General features: G+C 43.4%; 2 protein-coding genes across 12 annotated transcripts in view; one reads left to right on the top strand and one right to left on the bottom strand.

The window, feature by feature from the left end:
• Window positions 1–17,269, bottom strand: part of LOC110534600 (lysine-specific demethylase 4A) — a 55,641-nt gene extending 38,372 nt beyond the window's left edge. For all 11 annotated transcript variants that reach the window (XM_036972593.1, XM_036972597.1, XM_036972594.1 and 8 more), the window contains exons 1-5: window positions 17,118–17,269; window positions 3,117–3,284; window positions 2,055–2,230; window positions 1,143–1,257; window positions 364–557 (exon numbers count right to left, since the gene is read on the bottom strand). In XM_036972593.1, the coding sequence (XP_036828488.1) occupies window positions 364–557; window positions 1,143–1,257; window positions 2,055–2,230; window positions 3,117–3,260 (629 nt within the window). In that variant the 5' untranslated portion in view covers window positions 3,261–3,284; window positions 17,118–17,269. The remainder of the gene's footprint in view (window positions 1–363; window positions 558–1,142; window positions 1,258–2,054; window positions 2,231–3,116; window positions 3,285–17,117) is intronic.
• A 482-nt stretch (window positions 17,270–17,751) lies between these two features.
• The window catches only part of LOC110534599 (proteasome adapter and scaffold protein ECM29), a gene marked incomplete at its 3' end in the record, with an annotated part of 41,277 nt that continues 39,644 nt past the window's right edge, over window positions 17,752–19,384 (top strand). Inside the window, 1 exon segment of the mRNA XM_036972589.1 lies at window positions 17,752–17,877. Coding sequence (XP_036828484.1) covers window positions 17,856–17,877 — 22 coding nt within the window.

Genomic DNA, 19,384 nt, shown 5'->3' with positions numbered 1-19,384 from the left:
AACAGGGAGAGAGGGAGGTGGAAACAGGGAGAGAGGGAGGTAGAAAGAGGGAAGTGGAAAGAGGGAGGTGGAAAGAGGGAGGTGGAAAGAGGGAGAGAGGGAGGTGGAAAGAGGGAGAGAGGGAGGTGGAAACAGGGAGAGAGGGAGGTGGAAACAGGGAGAGAGGGAGGTGGAAACAGGGAGAGAGGGAGGTGGAAACAGGGAGAGAGGGAGGTGGAAACAGGGAGAGAGGGAGGTGGAAACAGGGAGAGAGGGAGGTGGAAAGAAGTCATTCCCCCCTCCCTTCCTACCCATCTCTCCCTCTAACCCCGCCTCTCAGTTTGCCTGAGCGACACCATGCTAGTAAATAACAGTACCCCCTACCAGGACTTGGGCTCTCCAAAGTGCAGGTAGTTGATGCTATAAAGATCCATGTCTTCAGTGTGCCAGGAGAAGCTGGTCTTCCACATGCCGAAGTACAGGTAGGGTGTGTTCACCCCCTGGATAGAAACACCACAGTCCTCTTCAATCACATCCAGGATGGAGTTGAGGTGGCCGATGTTCCACTCCTCTATACCCTACAGGAGAGGAGGAGAAGAGGAGGAGAGGAGGAGAGAGGGGGAGAGAGGAGAGACAGAGGAGGAGAGAGGAGAGAGAGAGGGAATTAGAGAAGAGAGAAGGGAGAGAGGAGGCGAGAGGAGGAGAGAGAATTAGATGAAAGACAGAAGGGAGAGAGGAGGCGAGAGGAGGAGAGAGAATTAGATGAAAGACAGAAGGGAGAGAGGAGGTGAGAGGAGGAGAGAGAATTAGATGAAAGACAGAAGGGAGAGAGGAGGCGAGAGGAGGAGAGAGAATTAGATGAAAGACAGAAGGGAGAGAGGAGGCGAGAGGAGGAGAGAGAATTAGATGAAAGACAGAAGAGAGAGAGGAGGAGAGAGGAGAGAGAGAATTAGATGAGACAGAAGGGAGAGAAACAACAAGATAGAGTTGCTGTGTCAGATATTTCACTCCTCTATACTTCACCCTGCACCAGGACAGAGGAGAGGTTGGGATGACTAGAAAGGAATATACAGGGAGTGAAATGACAGTGATCCTGATGATCGGTGATGAGTGACAGAGAGAGGAGAGAGAGACTGATATTCTATGAGTCCTGAGACATCTACCTCGTCATAGAGGCTCCCGGGGACGTCAGCTCCATATATGGGAGATACGAAGGTCAGGTTCTTCCAGTACTTCCTCTCCAGGTCCTCATAGTTCAGGTAGCGGGGAGTACAATATCTGGAGAGGTAGAAGATCTATGTTATAACTACTATACTAAATATGACACATAGTTCAGGTAGCGGGGAGTACAATATCTGGAGAGGTAGAAGATCTATGTTATAACTCATATACTAAATATAACACATAGTTCAGGTAGAGGGAGTACAATATCTGGAGAGGTAGAAGATCTATGTTATAACTCCTATACTAAATATAACACATAGTTCAGGTAGAGGGAGTACAATATCTGGAGAGGTAGAAGATCTATGTTATAACTCCTATACTAAATATAACACATAGTTCAGGTAGAGGGAGTACAGTATCTGGAGAGGTAGAAGATCTATGTTATAACTCCTATACTAAATATAACACATTATAGTTCAGGTAGAGGGAGTACAGTATCTGGAGAGGTAGAAGATCTATGTTATAACTACTATACTAAATATAACACATAGTTCAGGTAGAGGGGAGTACAATATCTGGAGAGGTAGAAGATCTATGTTATAACTACTATACTAAATATAACACATAGTTCAGGTAGCGGGGAGTACAATATCTGGAGAGATAGAAGATCTATGTTATAACTCATATACTAAATATAACACATAGTTCAGGTAGAGGGAGTACAGTATCTGGAGAGGTAGAAGATCTATGTTATAACTGAACTTCTGTGTGTGTGTGTGTGTGTGTGTGTGTGTGTGTAGTTACTGACTTGTCACTGTTGGCTAGGCGTCTGAACATCTGTGTGTGTGTGTGTGTGTGTGTGTGTGTGTGTGTGTGTGTGTGTGTGTGTGTGTGTGTGTGTAGTTACTGACTTGTCACTGTTGGCGAGGCGTCTGAACTCCTTAACGCTGAGCGGTTTCTTCTGGATGTTGAACTGAGTGAACAGGCCTGACTGGCCAGCAACCATCTGCTGGATAGGAGCATGGATCACCAGGTCATCAATATCATCATAGCTACACCGAGGACGCCAGCCCTTAGGAGGAATCACCTGGAGACAGGTAGAGGAGAGAGGGGTTATCACCTGGAGACAGGTAGAGGAGAGAGAGGGGGGGTTATCACCTGGAGACAGGTAGAGGAGAGAGAGGGGGGGGTTATCACCTGGAGACAGGTAGAGGAGAGAGATGGGGGGTTATCACCTGGAGACAGGTAGAGGAGAGAGAGGGGTTATCACCTGGAGACAGGTAGAGGAGAGAGAGGGGGGGTTATCACCTGGAGACAGGTAGAGGAGAGAGAGAGGGGGTTATCACCCGGAGACAGGTAGAGGAGAGAGTGAGGGGGTTATCACCTGGAGACAGGTAGAGGAGAGAGGGGGGGTTATCACCTGGAGACAGGTAGAGGAGAGAGAGAGAGGGGGTTATCACCTGGAGACAGGTAGAGGAGAGAGAGAGGGGGTTATCACCTGGAGACAGGTAGAGGAGAGAGGGGGGGTTATCACCTGGAGACAGGTAGAGGAGAGAGAGAGAGGGGGTTATCACCTGGAGACAGGTAGAGGAGAGAGAGGGGGGGTTATCACCTGGAGACAGGTAGAGGAGAGAGAGAGGGGGTTATCACCTGGAGACAGGTAGAGGAGAGAGAGGGTTATCACCTGGAGACAGGTAGAGGAGAGAGAGGGGGAGTTATCACCTGGAGACAGGTAGAGGAGAGAGAGAGAGGGGGGTTATCACCTGGAGACAGGTAGAGGAGAGAGAGGGGGAGTTATCACCTGGAGACAGGTAGAGGAGAGAGAGAGGGGGGGTTATCACCTGGAGACAGGGGTGATCATCCCCAAATTACACTCAGACAAGCACACACACACACAGGTTGTTCTCTCATCTTTCCTGAACAGACACACACCAAACACACTTCCAGTCCTACTCTCAGGCACACACACCCACCTTGGCGAGGCCAGCACGGTGCGCCCCCTGTGCCTCCATGTGGGCCAGGTACCGGTTGAAGTCTCTGAACTCCTCCACGGTGGGCCTGAAGGTCATGATCTTGCAGGAGGGGTTAACGGGGCCGTAGACCTCCGCCCCTGCCATCCTGCCTGCTCACACAGAGGAAGCCTTGACAGAGAAACAGTTACTCCTCATTAGAATGTCATGACAGTAATACGTTCTGTTAACTAAGGGGAAGCCTTGACAGAGAAACAGTTACTCCTCATTAGAATGTCATGACAGTAAAACGTAATTGCCTCCACCAATTAAACCCAGACAAGATCTTAAGGAAACAGGGCAGGAGGGGGTTAACAGGGCCGTAGACTGGCTGACAGCCGTGGTAGATCAGACCGTATAACACGGGTATGACAATGCAATGATTTTTACTGCTCTAATTACGTTGGTAACCAGTTTATAATAGCAATAAGGCACCTCAGGGGTTTGTGGTATATTGCCAATTTACCACGGCTAAGGGCTGTATCCAGGCACTCCGCGTTGCGCGTTAGAACAACCCCTAGCCGTGGTATATTGGCCATATACCACACTGCCTCTGGCCTTACTGCTTAAATAGAACACAGGCTAGGGCCATAGGCTGTCTGACTAGACTGATAAAACCTAGAGATACATACCGTAGAGACACTAGATCCCAGCTAGTCTACATACTGTAGAGACACTAGATCCCAGCTAGTCTACATACCGTAGACACACTAGATCCCAGCTAGTCTACATTCTGTAGAGACACTAGATCCCAGCTAGTCTACATACCGTAGAGACACTAGATCCCAGCTAGTCTACATTCTGTAGAGACACTAGATCCCAGCTAGTCTACATTCTGTAGAGACACTAGATCCCAGCTAATCTACATACTGTAGAGACACTAGATCCCAGCTAATCTACATACTGTAGAGACACGAGATCCCAGCTGATCTACATACTGTAGAGACACTAGATCCCAGCTAGTCTACATACTGTAGAGACACTAGATCCCAGCTAGTCTACATACCGTAGAGACACTAGATCCCAGCTAGTCTACATACTGTAGAGACACTAGATCCCAGCTAGTCTACATACCGTAGAGACACGAGATCCCAGCTAGTCTACATATCATAGAGACACTAGATCACAGCTAGCCTACATTCTGTAGAGACACTAGATCCCAACTAATCTACATACTGTAGACACTAGATCCCAACTAATATACATACTGTAGACACTAGATCCCAACTAATCTATATACTGTAGACACTAGATCCCATCTAGTCTACATACTGTAGAGACACTAGATCCCAGCTAGTCTACATACTGTAGAGACACTAGATCCCAGCAAATCTACATACTGTAGAGACACGAGATCCCAGCAAGTCTACATACTGTAGAGACACTAGATCCCAGCTAGTCTACATACCGTAGAGAAACGAGATCCCAGCTAGTCTACATACTGTAGAGACACGAGATCCCAGCGAGCCTACATACTGTAGAGACACTAGATCCCAGCTAGTCTACATATCATAGAGACACTAGATCACAGCTAGCCTACATTCTGTAGAGACACTAGATCCCAGCAAATCTACATACTGTAGAGACACGAGATCCCAGCAAGTCTACATACTGTAGAGACACTAGATCCCAGCTAGTCTACATACCGTAGAGAAACGAGATCCCAGCTAGTCTACATACTGTAGAGACACGAGATCCCAGCGAGTCTACATACTGTAGAGACACGAGATCCCAGCGAGTCTACATACTGTAGAGACACTAGATCCCAACTAATCTGCATACTATAGACACTAGATCCCAACTAATCTACATACTGTAGAGACACTAGATCCCAGCTAGTCTACATACTGTAGAGACACTAGATCCCAACTAATCTACATACTGTAGACACTAGATCCCAACTAATCTATATAATGTAGACACTAGATCCCAGCTAGTCTACATACTGTAGAGACACTAGATCCCAGCTAGTCTACATACTGTAGAGACACTAGATCCCAGCTAGTCTACATACTGTAGAGACACTAGATCCCAGCTAGTCTACATACTGTAGAGACACTAGATCCCAGCTAGTCTACATTCTGTAGAGACACTAGATCCCAGCTAGTCTACATACCGTAGAGACACGAGATCCCAGCTAATCTACATACTGTAGAGACACGAGATCCCAGCGAGTATACATACTGTAGAGACACTAGATCCCAGCTAGTCTACATACTGTAGAGACACTAGATCCCAGCTAGTCTACATACCGTAGAGACACGAGATCCCAGCTAGTCTACATATCGTAGAGACACTAGATCACAGCTAGCCTACATTCTGTAGACACTAGATCCCAACTAATCTACATACTGTAGACACTAGATCCCAACTAATCTACATACTGTAGACACTAGATCCCAGCTAGTCTACGTACTGTAGAGACACTAGAGCCCAGCTAGTCTACATACTGTAGAGACACTAGATCCCAGCTAGTCTACATACTGTAGAGACACTAGATCCCAGCTAGTCTACATTCTGTAGAGACACGAGATCCCAGCTAGTCTACATACTGTAGAGACACGAGATCCCAGCGAGTCTACATACTGTAGAGACATTAGATCCCAGCTAGTCTACATACCGTAGAGACACAAGATCCCAGCTAGTCTACATTCTGTAGAGACACTAGATCCCAGCTAGTCTACATACTGTAGAGACACTAGATCCCAGCTAGTCTACATTCTGTAGAGACACTAGATCCCAGCTAGTCTACATACCGTAGAGACACGAGATCCCAGCTAATCTACATACCGTAGAGACACGAGATCCCAGCTAGTCTACATTCTGTAGAGACACTAGATCCCAGCTACAGTTGAAGTCAGAAGTTTACATACACCTCAGCCAACTACATTTAAACTCGGTTTTTCACAATCGCTGACATTTAATCCTAGTAAAAATGCCCTGTCGTAGGTCAGTTAGGATCACTACTTTATTTTAAGAATGTGAAATGTCTACATTCCGTAGAGACACGAGTTCCCAGCTAATCTACATACTGTAGAGACACGAGATCCCAGCGAGTCTACATACTGTAGAGACACTAGATCCCAGCTAGTCTACATATCATAGAGACACTAGATCACAGCTAGCCTACATTCTGTAGAGACACTAGATCCCAACTAATCTACATACTGTAGACACTAGATCCCAACTAATCTACATACTGTAGACACTAGATCCCAGCTAGTCTACATACTGTAGAGACACTAGATCCCAACTAATCTACATACTGTAGACACTAGATCCCAACTAATCTACATACTGTAGACACTAGATCCCAGCTAGTCTACATACTGTAGAGACACTAGATCCCAGCTAGTCTACATACTGTAGAGACACGAGATCCCAGCGAGTCTACATACTGTAGAGACACTAGATCCCAGCTAGTCTACATATCATAGAGACACTAGATAGCAGCTAGCCTACATTCTGTAGAGACACTAGATCCCAACTAATCTACATACTGTAGACACTAGATCCCAACTAATCTACATACTGTAGACACTAGATCCAACTAATCTACATACTGTAGACACTAGATCCCAACTAATCTATATACTGCAGACACTAGATCCCAGCTAGTCTACATACTGTAGAGACACTAGATCCCAGCTAGTCTACATACTGTAGAGACACTAGATCCCAGCTAGTCTACATACTGTAGAGACACTAGATCCCAACTAGTCTACATACTGTAGAGACACTAGATCCCAGCTAGTCTACATACTGTAGAGACACTAGATCCAAGCTAGTCTACATTCTGTAGAGACACTAGATCACAGCTAGTCTACATAACGTAGAGACACGAGATCCCAGCTAGTCTACATACTGTAGAGACACGAGATCCCAGCGAGTCTACATACTGTAGAGACACGAGATCCCAGCTAGTCTACATACCGTAGAGACACGAGATCCCAGCTAGTCTACATACCGTAGAGACACGAGATCCCAGCTAGTCTACATTCTGTAGACACTAGATCCCAGCTAGTCTACATACTGTAGAGACACTAGATCCCAGCTAGTCTACATACCTTAGAGACACGAGATCCCAGCTAGTCTACATACCGTAGAGACACGAGATCCCAGCTAGTCTACATTCTGTAGAGACACTAGATCCCAGCAAGTCTACATTCTGTAGAGACACTAGATCCCAGCTAGTCTACATACTGCAGACACTAGATCCCAGCTAGTCTACATACCTTAGAGACACGAGATCCCAGCTAGTCTACATACCGTAGAGACACGAGATCCCAGCTAGTCTACATTCTGTAGAGACACTAGATCCCAGCAAGTCTACATACTGTAGAGACACTAGATCCCAGCTAGTCTACATACTGTAGAGACACTAGATCCCAGCTAGTCTACATTCTGTAGAGACACTAGATCCCAGCTAGTCTACATACCGTAGAGACACGAGATCCCAGCTAATCTACATACTGTAGAGACACGAGATCCCAGCGAGTATACATACTGTAGAGACACTAGATCCCAGCTAGTCTACATACTGTAGAGACACTAGATCCCAGCTAGTCTACATACCGTAGAGACACGAGATCCCAGCTAGTCTACATATCGTAGAGACACTAGATCACAGCTAGCCTACATTCTGTAGACACTAGATCCCAGCAAGTCTACATACTGTAGAGACACTAGATCCCAGCTAGTCTACATACTGTAGAGACACTAGATCCCAGCTAGTCTACATTCTGTAGAGACACTAGATCCCAGCTAGTCTACATACCGTAGAGACACGAGATCCCAGCTAATCTACATACTGTAGAGACACGAGATCCCAGCGAGTATACATACTGTAGAGACACTAGATCCCAGCTAGTCTACATACTGTAGAGACACTAGATCCCAGCTAGTCTACATACCGTAGAGACACGAGATCCCAGCTAGTCTACATATCGTAGAGACACTAGATCACAGCTAGCCTACATTCTGTAGACACTAGATCCCAACTAATCTACATACTGTAGACACTAGATCCCAGCTAGTCTACGTACTGTAGAGACACTAGAGCCCAGCTAGTCTACATACTGTAGAGACACTAGATCCCAGCTAGTCTACATACTGTAGAGACACTAGATCCCAGCTAGTCTACATTCTGTAGAGACACGAGATCCCAGCTAGTCTACATACTGTAGAGACACGAGATCCCAGCGAGTCTACATACTGTAGAGACATTAGATCCCAGCTAGTCTACATACCGTAGAGACACAAGATCCCAGCTAGTCTACATTCTGTAGAGACACTAGATCCCAGCTAGTCTACATACTGTAGAGACACTAGATCCCAGCTAGTCTACATTCTGTAGAGACACTAGATCCCAGCTAGTCTACATTCTGTAGAGACACGAGATCCCAGCTAATCTACATACCGTAGAGACACGAGATCCCAGCTAGTCTACATTCTGTAGAGACACTAGATCCCAGCTACAGTTGAAGTCAGAAGTTTACATACACCTCAGCCAACTACATTTAAACTCGGTTTTTCACAATCGCTGACATTTAATCCTAGTAAAAATGCCCTGTCGTAGGTCAGTTAGGATCACTACTTTATTTTAAGAATGTGAAATGTCTACATTCCGTAGAGACACGAGTTCCCAGCTAATCTACATACTGTAGAGACACGAGATCCCAGCGAGTCTACATACTGTAGAGACACTAGATCCCAGCTAGTCTACATATCATAGAGACACTAGATCACAGCTAGCCTACATTCTGTAGAGACACTAGATCCCAACTAATCTACATACTGTAGACACTAGATCCCAACTAATCTACATACTGTAGACACTAGATCCCAGCTAGTCTACATACTGTAGAGACACTAGATCCCAGCTAGTCTACATACTGTAGAGACACGAGATCCCAGCGAGTCTACATACTGTAGAGACACTAGATCCCAGCTAGTCTACATATCATAGAGACACTAGATAGCAGCTAGCCTACATTCTGTAGAGACACTAGATCCCAACTAATCTACATACTGTAGACACTAGATCCCAACTAATCTACATACTGTAGACACTAGATCCCAACTAATCTACATACTGTAGACACTAGATCCCAACTAATCTACATACTGTAGACACTAGATCCCAACTAATCTATATACTGCAGACACTAGATCCCAGCTAGTCTACATACTGTAGAGACACTAGATCCCAGCTAGTCTACATACTGTAGAGACACTAGATCCCAGCTAGTCTACATACTGTAGAGACACTAGATCCCAACTAGTCTACATACTGTAGAGACACTAGATCCCAGCTAGTCTACATACTGTAGAGACACTAGATCCAAGCTAGTCTACATTCTGTAGAGACACTAGATCACAGCTAGTCTACATACCGTAGAGACACGAGATCCCAGCTAGTCTACATACTGTAGAGACACGAGATCCCAGCGAGTCTACATACTGTAGAGACACGAGATCCCAGCTAGTCTACATACCGTAGAGACACAAGATCCCAGCTAGTCTACATACCGTAGAGACACGAGATCCCAGCTAGTCTACATTCTGTAGACACTAGATCCCAGCTAGTCTACATACTGTAGAGACACTAGATCCCAGCTAGTCTACATACCTTAGAGACACGAGATCCCAGCTAGTCTACATACCGTAGAGACACGAGATCCCAGCTAGTCTACATTCTGTAGAGACACTAGATCCCAGCAAGTCTACATTCTGTAGAGACACTAGATCCCAGCTAGTCTACATACTGCAGACACTAGATCCCAGCTAGTCTACATACTGTAGAGACACTAGATCCCAGCTAGTCTACATACTGTAGAGACACTAGATCCCAGCTAGTCTACATACTGTAGAGACACTAGATCCCAGCTAGTCTACATACTGTAGAGACACTAGATCCCAGCTAGTCTACATACTGTAGACACTAGATCCCAACTAATCTACATACTGTAGACACTAGATCCCAGCTAGTCTACATACTGTAGAGACACTAGATCCCAGCTAGTCTACATACTGTAGAGACACTAGATCCCAGCTAGTCTACATTCTGTAGAGACACTAGATCCCAGCTAGTCTACATACCGTAGAGACACGAGATCCCAGCTAGTCTACATACCGTAGAGACACGAGATCCCAGCTAGTCTACATTCTGTAGAGACACTAGACCCCAGCTAGTCTACATACTGTAGACACTAGATCCCAGCTAGTCTACATACTGTAGACACTAGATCCCAGCTAGTCTACATACTGTAGAGACACTAGATCCCAGCTAGTCTACATACTGTAGAGACACTAGATCCCAGCTAGTCTACATACTGTAGAGACACTAGATCCCAGCTAGTCTACATACTGTAGAGACACTAGATCCCAGCTAGTCTACATACTGTAGACACTAGATCCCAACTAATCTACATACTGTAGACACTAGATCCCAGCTAGTCTACATACTGTAGAGACACTAGATCCCAGCTAGTCTACATACTGTAGAGACACTAGATCCCAGCTAGTCTACATACTGTAGAGACACTAGATCCCAGCTAGTCTACATTCTGTAGAGACACTAGATCCCAGCTAGTCTACATACCGTAGAGACACGAGATCCCAGCTAGTCTACATACCGTAGAGACACGAGATCCCAGCTAGTCTACATTCTGTAGAGACACTAGATCCCAGCTAGTCTACATACTGTAGACACTAGATCCCAGCTAGTCTACATACTGTAGAGACACTAGATCCCAGCTAGTCTACATACTGTAGAGACACTAGATCCCAGCTAGTCTACATACTGTAGAGACACTAGATCCCAGCTAGTCTACATACTGTAGAGACACTAGATCCCAGCTAGTCTACATACTGTAGAGACATTAGATCCCAGCTAGTCTACATTCTGTAGAGACACTAGATCCCAGCTAGTCTACATACCGTAGAGACACGAGATCCCAGCTAATCTACATACTGTAGAGACACGAGATCCCAGCGAGTCTACATACTGTAAAGACACTAGATCCCAGCTAGTCTACATTCTGTAGAGACACTAGATCCCAGCTAGTCTACATACTGTAGAGACACTAGATCCCAGCTACAGTTGAAGTCAGAAGTTTACATACACCTCAGCCAACTACATTTAAACTCGGTTTTTCACAATCGCTGACATTTCATCCTAGTAAAAATGCCCTGTCGTAGGTCAGTTAGGATCACTACTTTATTTTAAGAATGTGAAATGTCTACATTCCGTAGAGACACGAGATCCCAGCTAATCTACATACTGTAGAGACACGAGATCCCAGCGAGTCTACATACTGTAGAGACACTAGATCCCAGCTAGTCTACATATCATAGAGACACTAGATCACAGCTAGCCTACATTCTGTAGAGACACTAGATCCCAACTAATCTACATACTGTAGACACTAGATCCCAACTAATCTACATACTGTAGACACTAGATCCCAGCTAGTCTACATACTGTAGAGACACTAGATCCCAGCTAGTCTACATACTGTAGAGACACGAGATCCCAGCGAGTCTACATACTGTAGAGACACTAGATCCCAGCTAGTCTACATATCATAGAGACACTAGATCACAGCTAGCCTACATACTGTAGACACTAGATCCCAACTAATCTATATACTGTAGACACTAGATCCCAGCTAGTCTACATACTGTAGAGACACTAGATCCCAGCTAGTCTACATACTGTAGAGACACTAGATCCCAGCTAGTCTACATACTGTAGACACTAGATCCCAACTAATCTACATACTGTAGACACTAGATCCCAACTAATCTACATACTGTAGAGACACTAGATCCCAGCTAGTCTACATACCGTAGAGACACGAGATCCCCGCTAATCTACATACTGTAGAGACACGAGATCCCAACTAATCTACATACTGTAGACACTAGATCCCAACTAATATATATACTGTAGACACTAGATCCCAGCTAGTCTACATACTGTAGAGACACTAGATCCCAGCTAGTCTACATACTGTAGAGACACTAGATCCCAGCTAGTCTACATACTGTAGACACTAGATCCCAACTAATCTACATACTGTAGACACTAGATCCCAACTAATCTACATACTGTAGAGACACTAGATCCCAGCTAGTCTACATACCGTAGAGACACGAGATCCCAGCTAATCTACATACTGTAGAGACACGAGATCCCAGCGAGTCTACATACTGTAGAGACACTAGATCCCAGCTAGTCTACATACCGTAGAGACACGAGATCCCAGCTACAGTTGAAGTCAGAAGTTTACATACACCTCAGCCAACTACATTTAAACTCAGTTTTTCACAATCGCTGACATTTAATCCTAGTAAAAATGCCCTGTCGTAGGTCAGTTAGGATCACTACTTTATTTTAAGAATGTGAAATGTCTACATTCCGTAGAGACACGAGATCCAGCTAATCTACATACTGTAGAGACATGAGATCCCAGCGAGTCTACATACTGTAGAGACACTAGATCACAGCTAGCCTACATTCTGTAGAGACACTAGATCCCAACTAATCTACATACTGTAGACACTAGATCCCAGCTAGTCTACATACTGTAGAGACACTAGATCCCAGCTAGTCTACATACTGTAGAGACACTAGATCCCAGCTAGTCTACATACCGTAGAGACACGAGATCCCAGCTAGTCTACATACTGTAGAGACACTAGATCCCAGCTACAGTTGAAGTCAGAAGTTTACATACACCTCAGCCAACTACATTTAAACTCGGTTTTTCACAATCGCTGACATTTAATCCTAGTAAAAATGCCCTGTCGTAGGGTCAGTTAGGATCACTACTTTATTTTAAGAATGTGAAACATCAGAAAAATAGTAGAGAGAATGATTTATTTCAGCTTTTATTTCTTTCATCACATTTCCAGTGGGTCAGAAGTTTACATACACTCAATTAGTATTTGGTAGCATTGCCTTTAAATGGTTTAACTTGGGTCAAACGTTGCGGGGAGCCTTCCACAATAAGTTGAGTGAATTTTGGCCCATTCCTCCTGACAGAGCTGGTGTAACTGAGTCAGGTTCTCGCTCGCACACGTTTTTTTTTCAGTTCTTCCCACAAATTTTCTATAGGATTGAGGTCAGGGCTTTGTGATGGCCACTCCAATACCATGACTTTGTTGTCCCTAAGCCATACCTTTGGAAGTATGCTTGGGGTCATTGTCCGATCAGGACCAGGGTTTGTGAACAACACTCAATGTTGTGCAGTGTAGGCTACAGTATTGCTTATATGAATAACACATGAATAAAAAGCAACACATAGGTTATTATTGTGTAACTAACCAATAAGGTCCGATAACAATATTAACCTATGTGCAACACATTTATTATTCTTATCAGGCCTCATTATCAGGCCTCATTGGTTAATTACACAAAAACAGCCAAGGAAGCAGGCTTCTCTTCCTTCTTCCTGAGTCCAGCTCTAACACACCTGATTCTACTAATTAACTAATCACCAATCCAATAAGCCTTAATAAGCTAGTAGATTAGCTGAACTAATAAACCCAGTGTTGCAGACAGTGCAACTGCAATAAATCAGCCTCCAAAATGGCCCCTATTCCATATATAGTACACTACTTTTGACAAGGGTTGGCACCCTATTCCTTATTTAGTTCACTACTTTAGACCAGGGTTAGCATCCTATTCCCTATTTAGTTCAGTACTTTAGACAAGGGTTGGCACCCTATTCCTTATTTAGTTCACTACTTTAGACCAGGGTTAGTACCCTATTCCCTATTTAGTTCAGTACTTTAGACAAGGGTTGGCACCCTATTCCTTATTTAGTTCACTACTTTAGACCAGGGTTAGCACCCTATTCCCTATTTAGTTCACTACTTTTGACAAGGGTTGGCACCCTATTCCTTATTTAGTTCACTACTTTAGACCAGGGTAGGCACCCTATTCCCTATTTAGTTCACTACTTTTGACAAGGGTTGGCACCCTATTCCTTATTTAGTTCACTACTTTAGACCAGGGTTAGCACCCTATTCCCTATTTAGTTCAGTACTTTAGACCAGGGTTGGCACCCTATTCCCTATTTAGTACACTACTTTAGACCAGGGTTGGCACCCTATTCCCTATTTAGTTCAGTACTTTAGACCAGGGTTGGCACCATATTCCCTATTTAGTACACTACTTTAGACCAGGGTTGGCACCCTATTCCCTATATAGTTCACCACTTTAGACCAGGGTTGGCACCCTATTCCCTATATAGTTCACCACTTTAGACCAGGGTTGGCACCCTATTCCCTATATAGTTCACTACTTTAGACCAGGGTTGGCACCCTATTCCCTATATAGTTCACCACTTTAGACCAGGGTTGGCACCCTATTCCCTATATAGTTCACCACTTTAGACCAGGGTTGGCACCCTATTCCATATATAGTACACTACTTTAGACCAGGGTTGGCACCCTATTCCATATATAGTACACTACTTTAGACAAGGGTTGGCACCCTATTCCTTATTTAGTTCACTACTTTAGACCAGGGTTAGCACCCTATTCCCTATTTAGTTCAGTACTTTAGACCAGGGTTGGCACCCTATTCCCTATATAGTACACTACTTTAGACCAGGGTTGGCACCCTATTCCATATATAGTACACTACTTTAGACTAGGGTAGGCACCCTATTCCCTATTTAGTTCACTACTTTAGACCAGGGTTGGCACCCTATTCCCTATATAGTTCACCACTTTAGACCAGGGTTGGCACCCTATTCCCTATATAGTACACTACTTTAGACCAGGGTTGGCACCCTATTCCCTATATAGTACACTACTTTAGACCAGGGTTGGCACCCTATTCCCTATATAGTTCACCACTTTAGACCAGGGTTGGCACCCTATTCCCTATATAGTTCACCACTTTAGACCAGGGTTGGCACCCTATTCCCTATATAGTTCACCACTTTAGACCAGGGTTGGCACCCTATTCCCTATTTAGTTCACTACTTTAGACCAGGGTTGGCACCCTATTCCCTATATAGTTCACCACTTTAGACCAGGGTTGGCACCCTATTCCCTATATAGTACACTACTTTAGACCAGGGTTGGCACCCTATTCCCTATATAGTACACTACTTTAGACCAGGGTTGGCACCCTATTCCATATACAGTACACTACTTTTGACCATAGCATAGGAGTATGGGTTCTGGTCAAACGTTGTGCACTAAAAAGGGTGCTCTTTGGGATGCACTCCCATGCTGTCTTACTCATGTCACCTTCAATTTCGCTGTGTGTTATTTACAAGTTGGACCACTGGGTGGCGGTCATCTCCCACAAAGGAAATCGTGGTCCTCCCAAAATATTCTGACAACCCCTCTGCTAGTTACCACCAAGCAGGGTTCCCGATCACCACAACTCTGGGGGTCCATCCCGAATGGCACCCTATTCCCTACATAGTGAACTACTTTTGGCCAGGGCTTACATCAACATCAGAGCACTATATAGGGAATAGGGTGCCATTTGGTATACTCACTTTGGATTTACTTTGACAAAGGAGACAAAGGGGACTAGACACACAATAACAGTTGGTTTCTTAAAAAAAAAAAAATTGTTAAAGCAAAACAGTACAATGAGGAAGAGACCCACAATAAGGAAATGCGTCTCAAATCATTCATTTAGATTATCTCACAAAGCAATGAACGGCTAATACAATAACAATAAAAACGTTACATTTTAATTGATTCGAATAAAGTAAATCTATGAATTATGTTGTTGCATATCATGTTTGATATAAAATGGTAACTTTGCCATGTAAAGCTGTTCAACCATTTTCTTAAAAATCATGCAATGCACTTACTTTATATATATATATATATATATATATATATATATATATATATATATATATATATATATATATATATATATATATATATATAGTAGCTAAATGATTAAATCACTTGTGACAGTGCATTTATTTCCCAAGATAAGTCCGAAGTGCAGTGTGGCTAATCTGATCTTTGTCTGTCTTTCTGTCCGAGCTCGTCTACGTTCAGTTGTGGTAGCCAGCAATGGCAGATCGAAGGAGACAGTTCAAATAATTGATAACTACGACTTGATTTGAAATCAACCACTCCCTTTCTTTCGTTATTGTCAGAATTCAAGAGTCTTACAGTAGTCAAACGTGAGATAAATAACAAGAACTGGTTACGATGAGAAAAGGGATAAGTAGCCAGCTTGCTAAACTGGCCATCTTGCACAATGCGCGTAGCAGAGATGGGGGTTTAAATCCCATCTTGAATGGATGCAGTCGAGATTTATGCTAACTAACAAGGCCCGAGGTTAGCTAGCAAGCTACTAGCTGACCAAATATACTGCACGAATTCAACATATATCAACCATAAATAGTATGGCTGTTATCTAGACACACATAGAAATACATTTACCTAGTAACGTTAGTATTGTGCATCGCAGTTTCGCTGGTTTAGCTAGCTAACAACAGATTAACAGTTGGCTAGTAGAAGTTAGCACAACGAAAACACCAAGTCAACGGGTTCGAGTTAGCCTCACCAGCTAACTGTGAGAGGTAACTGTTAGCCAGCCGGTAATAAAACAGGGTATAAATAAACATTCTGTGTTAGATGTATAACGTAGACTATGTCCAAGCAGAACTACTATATCCACAGCCAGTTTACCTATATGCAATAATGTCTGAATCAATTGATAAATGCATGCAAGCAGCGAAAACGAGATGCTGTTGTTAGCCAACGTGTGCCAAGTTGGGCTAGCTAGCAACGGTAGCTTAGTTATCCTAGCCAACCAGTTAGCCTAGCCAACCAGTTAGCTTAGCCAACCAGTCCACTGCTTACAAACGAAAATAGACGCCACAAACTAGTTGACACTGAACGTTATAGTCATGAATTAAACCCGTGTTATAGATTGCATTTGTAAGGAAACTTGTACTGTACCTTTTGGTGTATGAAAAATGTGTGTTTCGTTGTATTGTTGTTTATCTCTTCTCGCCCTGATCGCCCAGCTGTTTTCATATAACAGCTGGTCAACAGCGTCTTGTTCTTCTGTCTGGTCGATAAGCAGATTTCAGACCAGTGGTGTAGTTGGCTGCCCCCTGTCGGACAAAGTTGCACCTTCACTTCAACAAATGTAGAAAAAAATAAGAAACATACAAAAAATTAAACATTTATTTAATTATAGGAATATAAAATAAGAAACATATAAAAATTAAGCATTTAATTATAGGAATATTTTCTAGAAATGCTTGGTTTTTCACTTTTTTGGTGGGTGACACATTTCGATTGATATTTTCTCCCTTCCTGTTTTCCTATTGTTTCAGTGTCTACACAGAATTTCCCAGTTTATATACATGTAAATAATGAATAAGACTACGTGTGTGGATTATGAATGTCGCTATATATATCTGTTATCGTTGCTATGTGTGAAGCAGGTGTTAAAACGAATTAGAGTTAGCACGACCGACTAGGAGATAGTGAAAGAGGAGTGGCATCCATCACCGTTCACTAGGAACCAAACGGACGCGAACGGTCCAAAAAGGGGGCGGGACCTACATGACTTCGTCCAATAAGAAGCTATAATATTCGTTGCAAAATGTTTACCGTTAAAACGTTTTTGCTACGACATGGATTAATGAATACATCCCAGGGTGACAACGCCGATGACTTTCTCTGAACATGGCCGCTCAAGATGAACTCAGTAAGTTTCTAACTGCTTTTTTCACTGATTAAATGCATCGTAAGACACTTCATGAATCGGTAACATGTATTATTGCATTTAGTACACAGTCATAACTTTATTCTATCGAGCGAAAAACGCCTGTGATATGAACTATGAACACGTTGATTTGAGGTAGCTGGCTAACGCTAGTTAGAAGGCCGTCTGCACAGTCATGGTCCAAATGAAAGTGTTGTATTAAAGATCAACGTGATCTGATGGCGACTGGAATAGTTGTTATTTTTTTTAAAACATTGGATCAGTCATTTCATTCCCTATTTGTAATGATGTCATGTTAGATCTGTAACTACGATTAAACTAAACGATGATATTTTGGCGTAACCAAGTGGCTAGCTTGCTGGTTAGCAGTGCAGCCAGGCGTCCGGGACAATATGAATTGTCTTTAAGATTAGCCTTGTGTGTGTGTGTGTGTGTGAAGTTAACTAATTAGCTCTAGTAGCTAGCTAATTCATTGCAAACCAGCTAGTTAGGTATCTCGATGGTAACAGGTTGCATACATGGAATGAAAGATGACACATTTAATTTTCAATGCAGTGAGTGTGTTGGCAAACACACACCTCTCACAAGGTAACGTTAGCTAACCATTTTGAGATGATTTAGCTAACTGACTAACTAACCAGCCAAATCACCAGCTAGTTAGCTAGCCACTAATTTATGTCATTAATTTCCTTGCCAACTAGTTGCCAGTCCGATGCAAGTAGAAAGCATATACGCCCTGTCTGACATAGCTAATGGCTATGTCATGCAGGCTTTGTGATCTAGCTCAGAACAGCCTGTCCACCCCAGTTATAACACATATAACACAAGGTGCATTAGCACATTAACAGTCCCTTGTTGATACTTTAGGTCTGAATGTTGTAGCTACATTTGAAATGTTTACAGTTGAGTCATTCAGCAGACTCAGTCTTATTCAGAGTAAACTGAGCCACTCGGGACCAGCTAACTGGACATCCACACGGTACCTTTCTGTACCTTAATTAGACAGGTGTGTTTTCTGTACCTTAATTAGACAGGTGTGTTTTCTGTACCTTAATTAGACAGGTGTGTTTTCTGTACCTTAATTAGTCAGGTGTGTTTTCTGTACCTTAATTAGTCAGGTGTGTTTTCTGTACCTTAATTAGTCAGGTGTGTTTTCTGTACCTTAATTAGTCAGGTGTGTTTTCTGTACCTTAATTGGACAGGTGTGTTTTCTGTACTTTATTTGAACAGGTGTATATTCTGTACTTTAATTAGACAGGTGTGTTTTCTGTACCTTATTTGGACAGGTGTGTTTTCTGTACCTTATTTGGACAGGTGGGTTTTCTGTACCTTAATTAGACAGGTGTCTAGACACCCTACTCCCTATACAGTGCACTACTCTTGACCGGAACCCTATTGAACCTGGTGAAAAGTATATAGTGCACTACTTTTGATGAGAGTCCTATGGGCCCTGGTCAAAAGTAGTGCACTATAAAGGGAATAGGGGGCC

The sequence above is a fragment of the Oncorhynchus mykiss genome, unplaced genomic scaffold (assembly GCF_013265735.2).
Source record: "Oncorhynchus mykiss isolate Arlee unplaced genomic scaffold, USDA_OmykA_1.1 un_scaffold_182, whole genome shotgun sequence".
NCBI classification, from domain to species: Eukaryota; Metazoa; Chordata; class Actinopteri; order Salmoniformes; family Salmonidae; genus Oncorhynchus; species Oncorhynchus mykiss.
Note: the sequence above shows the minus strand (reverse complement) of the source record. Positions and strands in the feature narration are given on the sequence as shown.